The following is a 15,049-nucleotide window of genomic DNA, read 5'->3' as shown; positions in this document are numbered from 1 at the left end:
ATCAGAGGTGATGCTGTACCCCATAAAAGGGTCTCCTGAGTATCAAGTGTTTCATCAGGCAATTTATTTTGCCAAATGCTGTCAATCTACTCGTGTGTGTGTGTGTGTGTGTGTGTGTGTGTGTGTGTGTGTGTGTCTGTACTCTTGTGAGTTGTTTGGAGGGAAGACTGGGAAAGAAGGTAAGAGATGAGAGGAGAAAGGACTTCCCTGGTGGTCCAGTAGCTAAGACTGTGCTGTCAATGCAGGGGGCCTGGGTTTGATCCCTAATCAGGAAACTAGATCCCACATGCTGCAGCTAAGACCCAGTGCAGTCAAATAAATAAATAAATATATAACGAAAGAAAAGAAAAAAATACTGATGGCTTTGAATGTTGACTTCCCATGTGGGGTGAACAGAGAAAGCACCTAGAATTCCTTGTACAGTTTAGACCTGCATATAAAGGATCTCTAGATAAAACCAGAACATCAGTTGTTCTGTTTTCTGGTCTTCAACGGATATTTTTAAAGGCAATGACCTCGGTAGAAAATCAAGTAACTAGCTTGGTGGGTACAGTTTCCCGTGGAACCACTGAAGAGTTCTGCCTTGCTTCTATCTTCTGCCTGGAGGAGTCAGTCTCCCAGCTCTCACTGTCCTCCTGGCATTGATAGTGACACTGAGGTCACTTCTGATGTTGGTACTTTTATCCCCTGCTACTCATCTACAGCATGTTGCAAATTGTATGGAGTGTGAAAAGGGCACAGTGTCTCTGTGTGGAGAAGACATCTGTGCACAGAGAAATCTAAATCTAAACAAACACAGACCAGAGAGGCAAAGGAGAAGCATTTGAAAATCCGCTCTAGTTTTACTTACTTTTGTTATTTAAAAAAAAACCCACATGATAATACATTACGTTAAAAAAAAACTTCATATTTAAATAACATATTTCTTGCCTATTATAGGCACTTAGATAAAATATACATACAACTGAATATATTAACAAAGCTAGATAATAAATCTTCATGGAAAGATTTATTACTATTTGTTCCTCAAAAATCAATTTAAGAATAACATTGTATGGTTTAAATTAATCTAAATCAATAATTTAAATAATTTAATATTCTATTTCATGGTACATTTTAGATTTTCACAAGTTACTGATTATGGTTACATTTTATCATTCCAAGAGCCCTTATGTCAAAAAAGCAGTATGTTTCTGATAGAAAATTTCAATTTTACCTGCTTGTAATGGTTATAAGTGCAGGAGGACAGTAGTAACCACTGGAGGCATGGTCAAAGCTTCGAAGGACGGTGTCGATTTTGTAACAGAATTTACCATGTCTCTCCCATCCCTTAAACAAAGAAAAGGAAAATTAAGGACACAGCTGATTTAGTTGAATAGTAAAATATTTTCCAGTGTATTCTCATTTACCTCTTTTTCCTCTGACCCACTCAAAACTTAAGACTTGAATATTTGTCTTGATGTCTTTGATATTTTTCTAATGGTAATGCCATTAGCTACAGCCACTTCTACATTATTTAATTCTTAAAGCCTAATGAACTGATTAATGAGATGGATGAAACTGGAGCCCATTATACAGAGCGAAGTAAGCCAGAAAGATAAAGACCATTACAGTATACTAACACATATATATGGACTTTAGAAAGATGGTAACGATAACCCTATATGCAAAACAGAAAAAGAGACTCAGATGTATGGAACAGACTTGTGGACTCTGGGAGAAGGCGAGGGTGGGATGTTTCAGGAGAACAGCATTGAAACATGTGTATTATCTAGGGTGAAACGGATAACCAGCTCAGGTTGGGTACATGAGACAAGTGCTCGGGCCTGGTGCACTGGGAAGACCCAGAGGGATCGGGTGGAGAGGGAGGTGGGAGGGGGGACTGGGATGAGGAATACATGTAAATCCATGGCTAATTCATATCAATGTATAACAAAAACTACTGTAATGATGTAAAGTAATTAGCCTCCAACTAATAAAAATTTAAAAAAAAAAAAATAAAAAAAAAAAAAAAAAAAAATAAAATCTTTATGCCCAAAACCTTAAATGGAAATAAAAAGATGTTCACGCGAGATCTCTCTCTCAAACACACACACACACACACACACACACACACACACACGCGCGCGCGCACACACACACACACAGTCTGTTCAGACTTATAGAATTTCATGTGATTATTTCCTGCAGCATGGTAAAAGTCGGAGGTGTTGGCCTTGAGTACAAAAGGCATAGATTTGAATTCTGGTTCCACCACCATGTGGCCTTATTTAATCTCTCCATGTCTCAGTTTTCCCTCTGTAAAGAGGGATAATAATAGTATCCATGGAGTTGTTCTGAGAATCAAAGGAAGACACTGTCAGCAGAAACCCTAGAAAAGAGCCAGGAGCTCAGTATGAGCAAAGAGGACATATGATCCAGCTAAGAGGGTACTGTATTTTTTTTTCCAAGTTTCTTGCATATTGCTTATTTCATGTTATCCTACGGAGATTCACTGAGATTAGGGACTCAAATAAAGTCAGACTAATGGATAAACTGGTTTCAAATCTAATTTTGGTGCGATCCAGGATGGTCTTAACTGAGTCACCAAGCTTCCAAATAGATAGTGGCTAAAATACTTTTTTTGGTGAAGATTATTCCTAAATCAATCATTTACAGAGAAAGCAAAAAAGCTTTGTCACCTAGACAAAAATGATAAATGTGTATGGCTCAGTCCTGGGAGTAAAGAAGGGTGGCTTATTCTTTAAAAGCATATGATACAGGAGACACAGATTCATTAGTCTTCTATATTTAAACCAAGCTATTTTAGTTCTTTTTCTTCCAGTATTATAAAATCACATCCCTTCTATCAATCTATTTTTATGTATTCACCGGTTTAAAAATACACTTCATTTTGTGTCATACTAATGCTTGCCAGATATTAACCATATATAAAATGATTTCTGCTATACTACTCAGTAAAGGTCTCGATCTTGCATTAAATGAGGGAAAAATCTTACTTTAGAAATAAGCTATTTTAGTTCAAAACATTATCAAATGAGGCATGGATCACACAGCAGTGCCACATCCAGCCGGCCAGGATGTGCTCAGAACTCATTCCCTGAACTTCTCAGTCTGATCCGTGTGAGTAATTGACAGCATCAGCCAGGACCCCTCCATGGATCACTCCATGGGGGCAGGGAGGTTAGGCTGCTTTTGTATTTGGAAGGACAGGAGGAGGAGGGCTGACAATTTGACCTTTCTGACAAAGTACTCCTTATTCATTAGTGGTTTTTAGATCATAGGCTGCTTGGCAAAATAAACAAACCAAAACACAACCAAGAACTGAACAGGCTCTAAGAAAAATGGGAGGGGGGGGGGGCGGGAATGTGGCATAATAACCAGAAAAACAAAGACTCTTTGCCACAAGCCTATGTCCACACAGTGAAAGTGGGAAGAATAATTGATTGTATTTGTGAATATCCTTTGTCCATGAGGTGGCATTTCATTTTAAATGGAATGATGATGGTGACAATACTGAAACAATTGCTCTTACTATCAAATCCCCTAAAAGTAACTCAGATGGGAATAAAAATCTTGTTAAAATTCTGCTATGAAATTATCAAGACTTATTTTATGAGTGATTTTTGCATGTGCAGACTGTTGAGAGAATTGCATTAAAGCAATTAGCTAAAAGAAAAGAACTTTCAAAACTATATTTGTAGGTAGGTGCATAAAGAAATTAATTAAATTTTGCCATAAAATTAAAAAACTGGCTCTGAACTCAGAATCCTTAAATATTGGTAATGCTGGTCAGAAAGAGGAAAGCAGTGTATGAAAATTTAAATAGAACATCAATTGTTTCGCTGGGTAAGAAGTTAATTACTCTTTCAACACAAATTAAACAGTTGAATTGCCTTGAAAGCCACTGTAAAACAGATTTTTTTCAATATTTCTAGTCAGATACAGATTAGAGATCAGCTATAACTAATTCAGGAATTATAGTCATTAGGATAAATGTTTGGTCACATGTCAGCCATGGCACATGTGTTGTTCAGCTAATGTATGAAAAGTGATTAATATACTTATACATTGATTAATGAATCAAATGCAGTTTCTAGAGAGATGGGTCATCATTTAATCGGAATTGGATTAGAAGAGAAAATAATTAGAAGAGAACTGCATAAGAAACAGACTTGTGAACATTTTGAGATTCACAGAATAAAAATCTCCAATAGTTAAATTCAGAATTTTTAGGTGTGTGTGCATGTGAGAGAGAGAGAGAGAGATACAGAGACACACACAGAGAGAACACATGTGCTAAGGACACTGATAGGCAAATTTTTGGTACCTTACTACAGAATATTGAATGTACTTTAAGAAATTTAAAATAGAACATTTATTTTCTGTCTTTAAAGTTTAAACCTAAAGCATTAAGTATGTTTTTATTTTGTAAGTACTGAAAATAGTTCAAATACCAAAAATAGTTTATTACTTAAAATAATAAAGTATTTTTATCTTTTTTCTAAATAATGTATGGGGTGCTTCCCAAGTGGCACGTGTTAAAGAACACACCTGCCAATACAGGACACACAAGAGACATGGGTTTGATCCCTGGGTTGGGAAGATCCCCTTGAGTAGGAAACTCACTCCGGTATTCTTGCCTGGAGAATCTCATGGACAGAGGAGGCTGGCGAGCATGGGATTGCAAAAAGTTGGACACGACTGAGCACACACATAAATAATAATAAATGTATTCTATTATATATTAATAACTATGTTAATATTTATTAATAAATATATTTGTGATATTTATGAATATTATATTTTTATAGTAAATAATATATTTTAATAATATGTGATGTATAATATTGTGATAATATATTGCAAACATACATTTCTCTTTGTTATTGTATTTTATTCAATTATTCAAATTTAAGAAAAGTGAAAAAGAAGGCGGGACTCTGAGTGCAGAAGGTCATTCTGACTTAAAGGAATGCTTTTGCTTTCACTCTGATAGTCTTCATTGGGAGACAATGAAAGCCACGTGTGAGACAGGGCATCGCGTGACAGCATTGTTTGTAAACATGGTATGACAAGATCATCTCCATTTCTTATCTCAAAAGAAAACTTGTTTTGGTTGGAAGAGGATGCTAAGACAATCCTTCATAGAGCTGTAAATCTTTTGAGTGGTTCTAGCTGATAATTGTCTGATTTGTTGCAATAACCCATTCAGAAAAAACGGAGGGAAGGAAAGCAGGAAGGAAGGGAGAGAGGGCAAAGAAGAAAAAGGGAGCCAAGGCAGGAAAAAGAGATTCACTTTAATGTGATGGTGGATAAATCATTCTAGTTATGAAGTCCCTGCAGTGTTCACAGCTCTTACCTTTTGACAGCCTGATTCACTGTCAGCAAGGACATGGCCTGCTTTCTTACAAAGGTAAAAAAGTGTTTCTTCGCAATTTTTGACTTTCCAGTGTCCCTCCTAGGGGGAAAATGATACAGCATGAATGAATGCACTCCATTACTGATGATGATAGTCAGCGTTAATTATTTTGGATTAAAATATGATTAATAATGTGTGTTTCAGAATGGCATGATGTGTTAGGATCTCGGGTTGATTCCTGACATATGAGAGGGAGGTTTGGCTTTTACATTAAGCTGATCTCAGTTTTTTGTTTTTTTTTTTAAAGATGGGATAGGTAGCGATTCTCAGTCTTTTGTGTTCACCAAAATTACCTGGGTTATTAAAACACAGATGATTGGGATCCATGTGTCTCATTCAGTAAGTTAGGTGAGACCTGAGAATTTGCATTTCTAACAAGTTTTTAGGTGATATTGATGCTGCTGGTCTGGGGGCCACACTTTGAGAACCACTTGGATGAAACTATCTCCCTGACCAAGTGATAATGCTGCTGCTTCTCTTCAGTCACTTCTAGGTGTTAAACTGAATGCTCTGGGGCTTCCCTGATGCTGGGGAAATGCCTGGAAGGCACCATGAATCACTTTAGATAACATTATCATAGCTGAACTTGATGTTCAACCCCCAACACTCTTCACAAATTTTCCAAAGCCCCACTCCATTTCCTCTTTTAATAATAGGCTGCTGCCTGCATGTCTTTTCTTAGTTCTACTGAAGGCTGTTCTCATATCCTTCATTAATAATGAAATACAATAACTGTTAACTGATTAAAATTTTATCCTATCAAGAGATTTTTTATTTTAACACCAATCAGACCTTTAGACTAAAACCACAGAGTTGAAATTTTAGTGTCTCAGGCATGCAAGGATTTAGGTGAATAGACAGCTCTTCCATGACCCTCAGAAACATACCATGTAGGAGGGTGACACCTTAACCCATAAGAGCAGCTTTGTAGCTCATTCCCACCGAATCTCCAGCAAACCATTCAGTTCTAAGATGGTGTCAGGCACACTGGAATTGCTTAATAACTACTGCATGGACAGATGAATGGATTGTTTCCTAGGCTCTCAGATTCAAATTGAGCTATCAACCATGTTTAGGTAACTAGTTAATTATAATAATTACATTCATACTGAGCTCAACTTCAAAGAAATGAATGTTACTTTTTATCTGTCTATATTTTAGCAGCTACTGAGTTGCTAAGAGGGGGCCACAAAATACCACACTTACTGCAGCATGGTCCTGACACATCCAGTGATGTTAGTACCTATCTTTTCTCTCTTAAGAATAATTTCTCTGTCCAAATTGGCTCCTGTTCTGTGAATATGCTAAGTGGAATACTCACGTCTGTCAAATGAAAAAGGAGAATGTCAACAGGAAATTAAGGTCACCTTTAATTATATCAAAACTAATAAACCAATAAAACCTCAGATACTATAGTGGCTTTCAGGAGAGTTAGACCCAAGACAAACATTTAGAGAGGTCATTGCCTCCACCAAGTGTGACCTTGAAACACTGCCTGAGCACTGTCATTGTAACTGCATGTATTTGTGACAGCCTTGAAAGCTACAACAATGGAATGTGTCATAAGAATAAGTGCTTAGGCATTTCCCAAGTTTGGCTGGCACAGTCACTTTGTCAAGCTACTTAAGTAACATTTAATAAACTGCTCAGATCCCAGTTACCTCCTAAAACTCCACCAGTGAGTTCAGCAGCCTTCTGTTCAAAGAGATTAAGTCTATTCTAAACATACTTTGAAAAACACCTTCAAATAGCTTGAGATTAAATGAATTCTGTATAATCAGAGGTTTTAGATAAATGAGACTAGAGTAAAGGTAAGTGTGATGTTAAGGTTACTGGGACCATTTCATTCATGTTGAGGAAAAGAGCAAGATTTTCCATCAATTCACAATTTTCAAAGAGGTTACACACATTGTTGAAGTCCTTTTATGTTAAGAAGATAATGGAGATTAAAAACAATCAGAGTAATTTCCTGGCTCCCAGGTTCCTCCCTTCATCTTCACCTGGGTGGTCAATGGTGGTACCATCCACCGAAACAGTGGGTGCTCAAGCCAAAAACCTACCTCTCTCTCACCTCTGCATCTATTTTAGCAACAATTCCTGTCTTACAGAGGATCCCTGAATCTGTCTTCTTGTCTCCACATTCACTACCCTAATTCAATCACAGGAAGAACCTCCAAACCAGTCTTTTTTCTTCTATTTTATCTTTCTCTGATCATTTCTCTGGGGCTTCCCTGGTAGCTCAGTCGGTATAGAAACTGCAGTGCAGGAGACCTGGGTTCAATCCCTGGGTCAGGAAGATCTCTTGGAGAAGGAAATGGAAACCCACTCTAATATTCTTGCCTGGAGAACCCCATGGACAGAGGAATCTGGCAGGCTACAGTCCAGGGGGTTGCAAGAATCGGACATGACTTAGCGACTAAACCACCAATCAGTTCTCTGTGGAGCAGCCACAGTTACTCTTAAAATGTAAATCAGATCATGCCTTCATCTCCATGAAGCCCTTTAGTTGTTCCTATCCCAGGCCTATAAGCCTCACATTCTCTCCTTCTTCCTGCTCCATCTCCTACCCCTTTTCACCATTCATACCGCCGTACTACCCAGGTCTCTGTTTCGATTATCAGACAAGGCAAGCCTTGGTCTGCCTTTGGGGTCCTCTGCCTGAAATGTTCTCCTGCTCTTCAAGAGACTTTTTTGTTCTTCAGGTCCTGTGTTAAATGTCACCTCTTCAGAGAACTTTCATTGACTGTCCTGTCTGAAGAAGCTGTCCCAACCCAAACTTCTCATTATCTTGAACCTATGTCCTCAGAGCGACCACCACAACTATAACCACCACGTGTTTGCACTGCGTTTGTGATCTACTGCCTAGTGTGGAAGCCCCATGCGGAGGAGGCGTTGTGTCTGTCTTAGTCTCTGCCACAGCCCACGTCCTGGCCCAGGTGGCTCTCAATACAAGTTCAGCGAAGCGAGCATTGAACAACGAATCAACTTACAGATTGCTCTGCTGAGACACACAACTGGCTTCTATTTGGAAAAATGTGGGGCTCAAGTGTGTGCCAATTAGTAAAGGTGACCGAGGAGCCATTAGACCATTCAAAGGAAACGGGAATTTTATGGCTGCTCAAACCAATCCATGTTTCTGATGCATTTTCTGCAAGAGATTAACATAAATTACTTACAAGAATCCTAGTATCTGCAAAGGCAGTAATACAGAGGGGCAGTTACCAATATATACCACTTTGCATGTGATTGCTCCTTTGTTTCTTCATGGAATGAAACCTGTTTAAAGCTTTGGTATAAAACACCTGCTTAAACTTTTCTCCCCTGAATCTATCCAGATCTGCTCAGTATAGGTTTATGAGTGAGGCAGAGTCACAGCAAAAGTCAGTGCAAAGACAAAGCTTAAGCTAGTCAGATTCCTGGGACACTAGTTAGTTTGTGCTACAGTGTGAAAGTAAGTCTGAAAAGTCTGGTTTTTCTTCTACCTCTAAAAAGAGAAAATGGGAAGGTTGATTAAGAAAAGACACTTAAAAAAAAACAAAACTTTTAATAATGTCTAGCTTTAGTTTTTTTTTCCTTTTGACCAGGAAAAAAAAAAAAAAAACGAGCAGAAATTCTTAAAAGCATTAAATGGGAGAAATGGGGTGTCTGGAAAAGTAAATAAAATAAAGCTTTCCAGTCTAGGTGGGTTGAAAAGACCATTGGTGGCTGGGAGAGTGTCCCGGTGATTTGTTGAGATGGAGGCAGCCACAGGATTCTTTCAATCCCAGTGCAAAGAGTAAGCAACAATGACAGAAGGAGTTTGGTTTTCACTCCAAACTAAAACCTAACATTAAAAGGGCCATACAGTAGATGCTGAGGATTCTTTCCACTAAAAAAATTTACTTGAAGTCAATGATTTCAATGATTTTGTTAGGAACTTCCTTTATTGCTTGGATTACATGGCCACAGCACATTACTGCTGTCTAGTACCCATTATACTAAGTTACAGGTTCAAGTTTTTTTAATTAGAAGTTTCAGGAAATTACCTTTTCTCTTTAAAGAACACCCAAAACCCCCAATCATCAAATTTATCTGGCATATATGAGATATTACAAAGTTTATTAATATGTATTTTGTAAAAATTCAATGAATTTGCATGCCTGGATATTATTCAGGAATTTCAGATGTATGTGCCATAAAGAATCACTTTAAAATAGTTTAATTTCTTGTCAACTTTACTCATAAAGAGAGTTACTATGTATATACCTCTTAAACCAAAGACACTTGGCACTCACCATCTCCAAGGAGGGTTACAAGAAACTCCAATTCTGCTAACGAAGTTATGTCTATTAATGCACTGTTGTTGGACTGGCAAGACTGCAAAGCCTCATTCCAGGTCTTTTTTTCTTTCTCAAGCTTATAGCAATTACGATTGTGGGGATTCCAGCCAGGCTCACAGTGTGTAGCATAATATTTCCAAGCATCATTTTCTTTTTGAACCAACAAAAAACAATGTCACTTTCCACAATTATTTTAACATTACTTATTGCCCACAATATAAATCACCATCAATATGGGATTATTTTTTAAACTTGAAAAACAGAAGCATATGATACAATGACATATAAACTATATCATTCTAGGTCTTCAGACTTGAGAGGGATCCCACTGTGATCTAGAACTAGGGTCTAATGGATCTCAGTGCTTTATTTTCCAGATGAGCTAAGGCACAAAGGGATCCCAACTGTGATCTAGAACTAGGGTCTAATGGATCTCAGTGCTTTATTTTCCAGATGAGCTAAGGCCCAAAGAGCTTAAGGAGACTTCGTAAGATCATACAACCTAAGCGAGAGTCAAAATACCCTGACTCTCGCTTAGGTTGTATGATAAATATCATATTCTAATGCATGTATCCTAAAGGAGATCAGTCCTGGGTATTCATTGGGAGGACTGATGCTGAAGCTAAAACTCCATTGCTTTGGCCACATCATGCAAAGAGTTGACTCATTGGAAAAGACCCTGATGCTGGGAGGGATTGGGGGCAGGAGGAGAAGGGGACGACAGAGGATAAGATGGCTGGATGGCATCACCGACTCAATGGACATGAGTTTGGGTAAACTCTGGGAGTTGGTGATGGACAGGGAGGCCTGGTATGCTGTGATTCATGGGGTCATGAAGAGTCGGACACGACTGAGCAACTGAACTGAACTGAACTGAATGCACGTATATGCAATCTAGAAAAACGGTACTGAAGAATTTATTTATAGGGCAGCAATGGAGAAACAGACATAGAGAACAGGCTTATGGACATGGGGAGAGGGGAAGAGAGGGTGAGATGTATAGAAGGAGTAACATGGAAACTTCTATTACCATATGTAAAATAGAAAGCCAAGGAGAATTTGCTGTCTGGCTCAGGAAACTCACGCGGGGGCTCTGTACCAACCTAGCAGGGTGGGGTGGGGAGGGAGATGGGAGGGAGGTTCAAAAGGGAGTGGATATATGTATATCTATGGCTGATTCATGCTGAGGTTTGACAGAAATCAACAAACTTCTGTAAAGCAATTATCCTTCAATAAAAAATAAATTAACTAAATTTAAAAATATATAAAATTTAGCAGTTGGAGCTGCCATTTAAGTCTTTTTACACTGAAAGAGGAGTATTATGAAACACAACTTAAATTGTTTTTAAAGGATTTTATACACAGTATTAGGTGCGGGGATAGATATTTATTCTCAGCTGAAAAGAATTCAAAATTCTCTGGCCATTTTCTCTAGAGCGGAGATAATAGCTTTCATTTTGAGGGTCAGTCTGAGGGCCTCTGGGGTCTCTCTGGGCTCAGATGGACTCTGGGTTCGACTTACAGGAGAACAATGCCACGATGCTTTGACACTGGCAGGGAAGGCAGCTATGTATGTGCGCATTTTGACTGTCTTGTTCCAGGAGCTTGCCCCAGGCTGATGACAGCATTTTTACTTTATTTTATTACCTACAACTGCTTCCTTTGCGGCTCAGCAGGTAAAGAATCTGCCTGCAATGCGGGAGACCTGGATTCGATCCCTGGGTTGGGAAGACACCCTGGAGAAAAGGAAGGCTATGCACTGCAGTAGTCTGGCCTGGAGAATTCCATGGACTGTATAGTCCATGGGGTTGCAAAGAGTTGGACACGACTGAATGACTTTCACTTCACATTACCTACAACTGGGTGCCTCCCTTCAGCACTAACTTAGAAACAACTGCACTACTAATTTAGGAAACAAGACATTCTTTGAAAATTGCTTCTAGGTCTCTAACAGAGATTAGAATCACAGTGGAAGAATGTTAGAACATTTAGGTAGATCAGTATCAACCTAAAAACATAATCACAGAACCCCTTTAAAAAATGAACCTAAATTTCACTCTAAAACTAAGATAAAAAGATAACATGGGAACTTCTCTGATTGATGCAAAGGTGGAGACAAGTAAGGAACCTGGGGACCTTGGATACACAGTCTGAAGATACTGGATGTGATCATCAAAAGTATTTGTTGGACCTGAAACAGCACCAAATAATCCAAACAAACTTAGCCTAACTGTCATTATTTCTGGTCTTCTGACCTCAATTAATAGATCAGGACAGCAAATAAAATAGAAGAAAAGAAGGATAGCAGGAGGATGTGCAGGAGGGCATAAGAAAAAAAAAAATCAAGGTAGAAGAAATTGAGGCAAGAAAATGAAAGGAAAAAAGGGAGGGACAGGATGATAATAGCCAGAGCAATGTCAACACATTTTTGACATAATGAAAAAAATCTAGAGAAAAAAATGATGAAGTGCTTCTTCTACCCACCCCCATATTCCATAATATCTTTTTTTTTTTCCATTTATTTTTATTAGTTGGAGGCTAATTACTTTACATCATTACAGTAGTTTTTGTTATACATTGAAATGAATTAGCCATGGATATACATGTATTCCCCATCCCGGTCCCCCCTCCCACCTCCCTCTCCACCCGATCCCTCTGGGTCTTCCCAGTGCACCAGGCCTGAGCACTTGTCTCATGCATCCAACCTGGGCTGGTGAACCATAATATCTTTAGATTTAGCTACTTAAAGGAAAATAAAAGTTAAAGCTTAATTGTAAGGAGGTGCAGAGAAGAGGGAACCCTTCTACACTGTTGGTGGGAATGTAAATGGTGCAGCCACTATGGAGAACATTGTGGAGATTCCTTACAAAACTAAAAATAGAACTACTGTCAGGAAGCATTTAACAGGAGGCTTCCTGTGTGCTGTTTTGGATCTGTCAGGAATCCTCTGGTCCTTATTAATTCCTGAATATTCCCAATGTTCATAGCAGCACTATTTACAATAGCCAGGACATGGAAGAAACCTAAATGTCCATCAACAGATGAGTGGATAAAGAAGACGTGGTATGTGTGTATATATATATATATATATATGATGATGGAATATATATATATATATATATATATAATGGAATACTATTCAGCCATAAAAATGAATGAAATAATGCCATTTGTGGCAACATGGATGGACCTAGAAATTTCATACTAAGTGAGGTAAGTCAGGCACAGACAAATATCATGTGATATCACTTATATGTGGAACCTAAAAAAATGGTACAAATGAACTTATTGACAATAGATTCACAGACATTGTAAACAAACTTATGATTACTAAAGGGGAAAGATGGGATAAATTAGAAATTTGGGATTAACAGATACATACTACTATATATAAAATAGATAAAGAACAAGGACCTACTATATAAAACAGGGAACTATATTCAGTATTTTGTCATGACCTATAATGGAAAAGAATCTGAAAAAGAACTGTTGTTTCTAAATACAAAAAAAAATTTTTTTTAAAGAATTGTTTCTAATTATGCTGGTAATGATTCTTTTAAAAATGGCTATATTTTTATCTCTACTTACTGAGTTAAGACATTAATTCCATAAAATTAAAAAGAAGTAATAGATCTCAAGAGTGGAAGTAATTGGGGTTCAGGTACTAGATTGTAATTATGTGGTATTTAAGTCTTAGGTACACCTAAAAGTTTTGTTTGTTATTTTGAGGAGAAAATATTACTAATAAGAGATACAGAGTATGATAGGACACCAATGAAGTAAAGAATTTTATAAAACTATTTTGTAATTTATAAGTTTAATTTCTAGGGTAATCATAAATAAAACTCAACTAGAATAGAAAAGGAAGCATATCTTGTTTTTCTAAGCAGAATGAGTAAGAATGCCAATTTTTTAAAAAGAGAGGGAGAAGATATTTTCTATACTTAGGTTAGAATGCTTTAGTTTTTAGTAAAAACCTAAATGCATTTGTTAAATTCATGGTGCCTTGGGAATAACAGATCTTATCTCATTACACATTTTTATTTGTATAAAGACTAGTTTTAGCTAAGTTTAAATTATAAATTATTAGCAAAAAATAGAGGAGTTTGAATATATTGAGAGGACAAGCAAACAACTCATAAAAACAACATAGAAACACTTACCAGCTAGTCCATGATCAGTGGGATTTAGATATTTTTTACACACGTAGGGCAAGGTAGACTCACAATCCCGACTTTTCCAGGCCTTTGGCATAAATGCATTAAATGTTCCACAGTGATATTCAACAAATGGCTCAAAATTTATTTCTGAAACACAATGTTTGTGTACTTACTGTTAGAAGCAAAAGCAGTTTAATATATACTGAAATGTAGTTTTAGCATCAAGGAGACAAACTTTCTCTTTGGCATATGTAGTAATTCTGTAAGATAGTATATTTATGATTTTGCAGTTGAAGTCTAGGCATGACAATGAGATGATTTCCCAAAGATAGAAACAGCTGATTTTATTGTTTTAGGGTAGAGAGAGATTTTTCAATCTGTTGCTATTTTTAAAACAACTGACTAGAATCTTGGCTTTGACCCAAATCCTTCTGAAACCTTGGCTAAATGGCTTACCTTCTTGGCCTCCATTTCTTGTTCAGAAAAGCATGCCTTATAGAAATTCAATCAGGCTTTAAAAAACACTTATAAGCCACTTTCACAATAACGTGTTGTATATGTACATGGGAAATATTGCTATTTAGGCTGTGGGGTGAGTCCCTCAGTCAGAGGTATGCAAAACGCTGCAGGTACCTGGGTTCCAGTTCAGATAGTTGAGTGGTGTTCTATCAGACCACTGCCAGCCAGCATCTTCATCCAGCTGATTCAGACCCATCCATACTTCCACTGCTTCACTGCCCAAGTGCTCTGAAATAAGAGAAATACGGAGTTTCAAAAACAAAATTAACATTACACTTATTTCTTGTTTTCCTATTCCTGGAGCATGGATTCATAAATTAACTCCATCAGTGTTAGAAAGGGGTTTGAGTGCTACTAAACCCCACCCTGGTGTTTCAGAGTAAAAAAAGCCAGCCTAAGAAACACGGCGGTTTCCTAAAGGCTCACTGAAGCAGCTGTGAAGTGCTTAATCTAGGCACCCAGGAATGCTGCCTCTCAGCGGTCATCAATCCATCGAGTTCATGGTTACAAATTTGAGACCATCCGACTTGTGTGAACTCAGGCACTTGAGGGTTCTACAGCGTGAAGGAGAAAGTGCCCAGGGCCAGTCCTAGAAAGTGCCCCTCTGTCTTCCTTCTTTTGCCATGTGT

General features: G+C 37.7%; 1 protein-coding gene across 1 annotated transcript in view; it reads right to left on the bottom strand.

Moving 5' to 3' along the window:
* PLA2R1 (phospholipase A2 receptor 1) overlaps nucleotides 1-15,049 on the bottom strand; it is a 123,594-nt gene that overhangs the window by 67,730 nt on the left and 40,815 nt on the right. The window contains 6 exon segments of the mRNA XM_020903727.2: nucleotides 1,217-1,329; nucleotides 5,363-5,461; nucleotides 8,413-8,570; nucleotides 9,697-9,891; nucleotides 13,905-14,048; nucleotides 14,535-14,648. Coding sequence (XP_020759386.2) covers nucleotides 1,217-1,329; nucleotides 5,363-5,461; nucleotides 8,413-8,570; nucleotides 9,697-9,891; nucleotides 13,905-14,048; nucleotides 14,535-14,648 — 823 coding nt within the window.

The sequence above is a fragment of the Odocoileus virginianus genome, chromosome 13, assembly GCF_023699985.2.
Source record: "Odocoileus virginianus isolate 20LAN1187 ecotype Illinois chromosome 13, Ovbor_1.2, whole genome shotgun sequence".
NCBI classification, from domain to species: domain Eukaryota; kingdom Metazoa; phylum Chordata; class Mammalia; order Artiodactyla; family Cervidae; genus Odocoileus; species Odocoileus virginianus.
The sequence above is the reverse complement of the archived record's forward strand: the minus strand, read 5'-3'. Positions and strand labels throughout refer to the sequence as shown.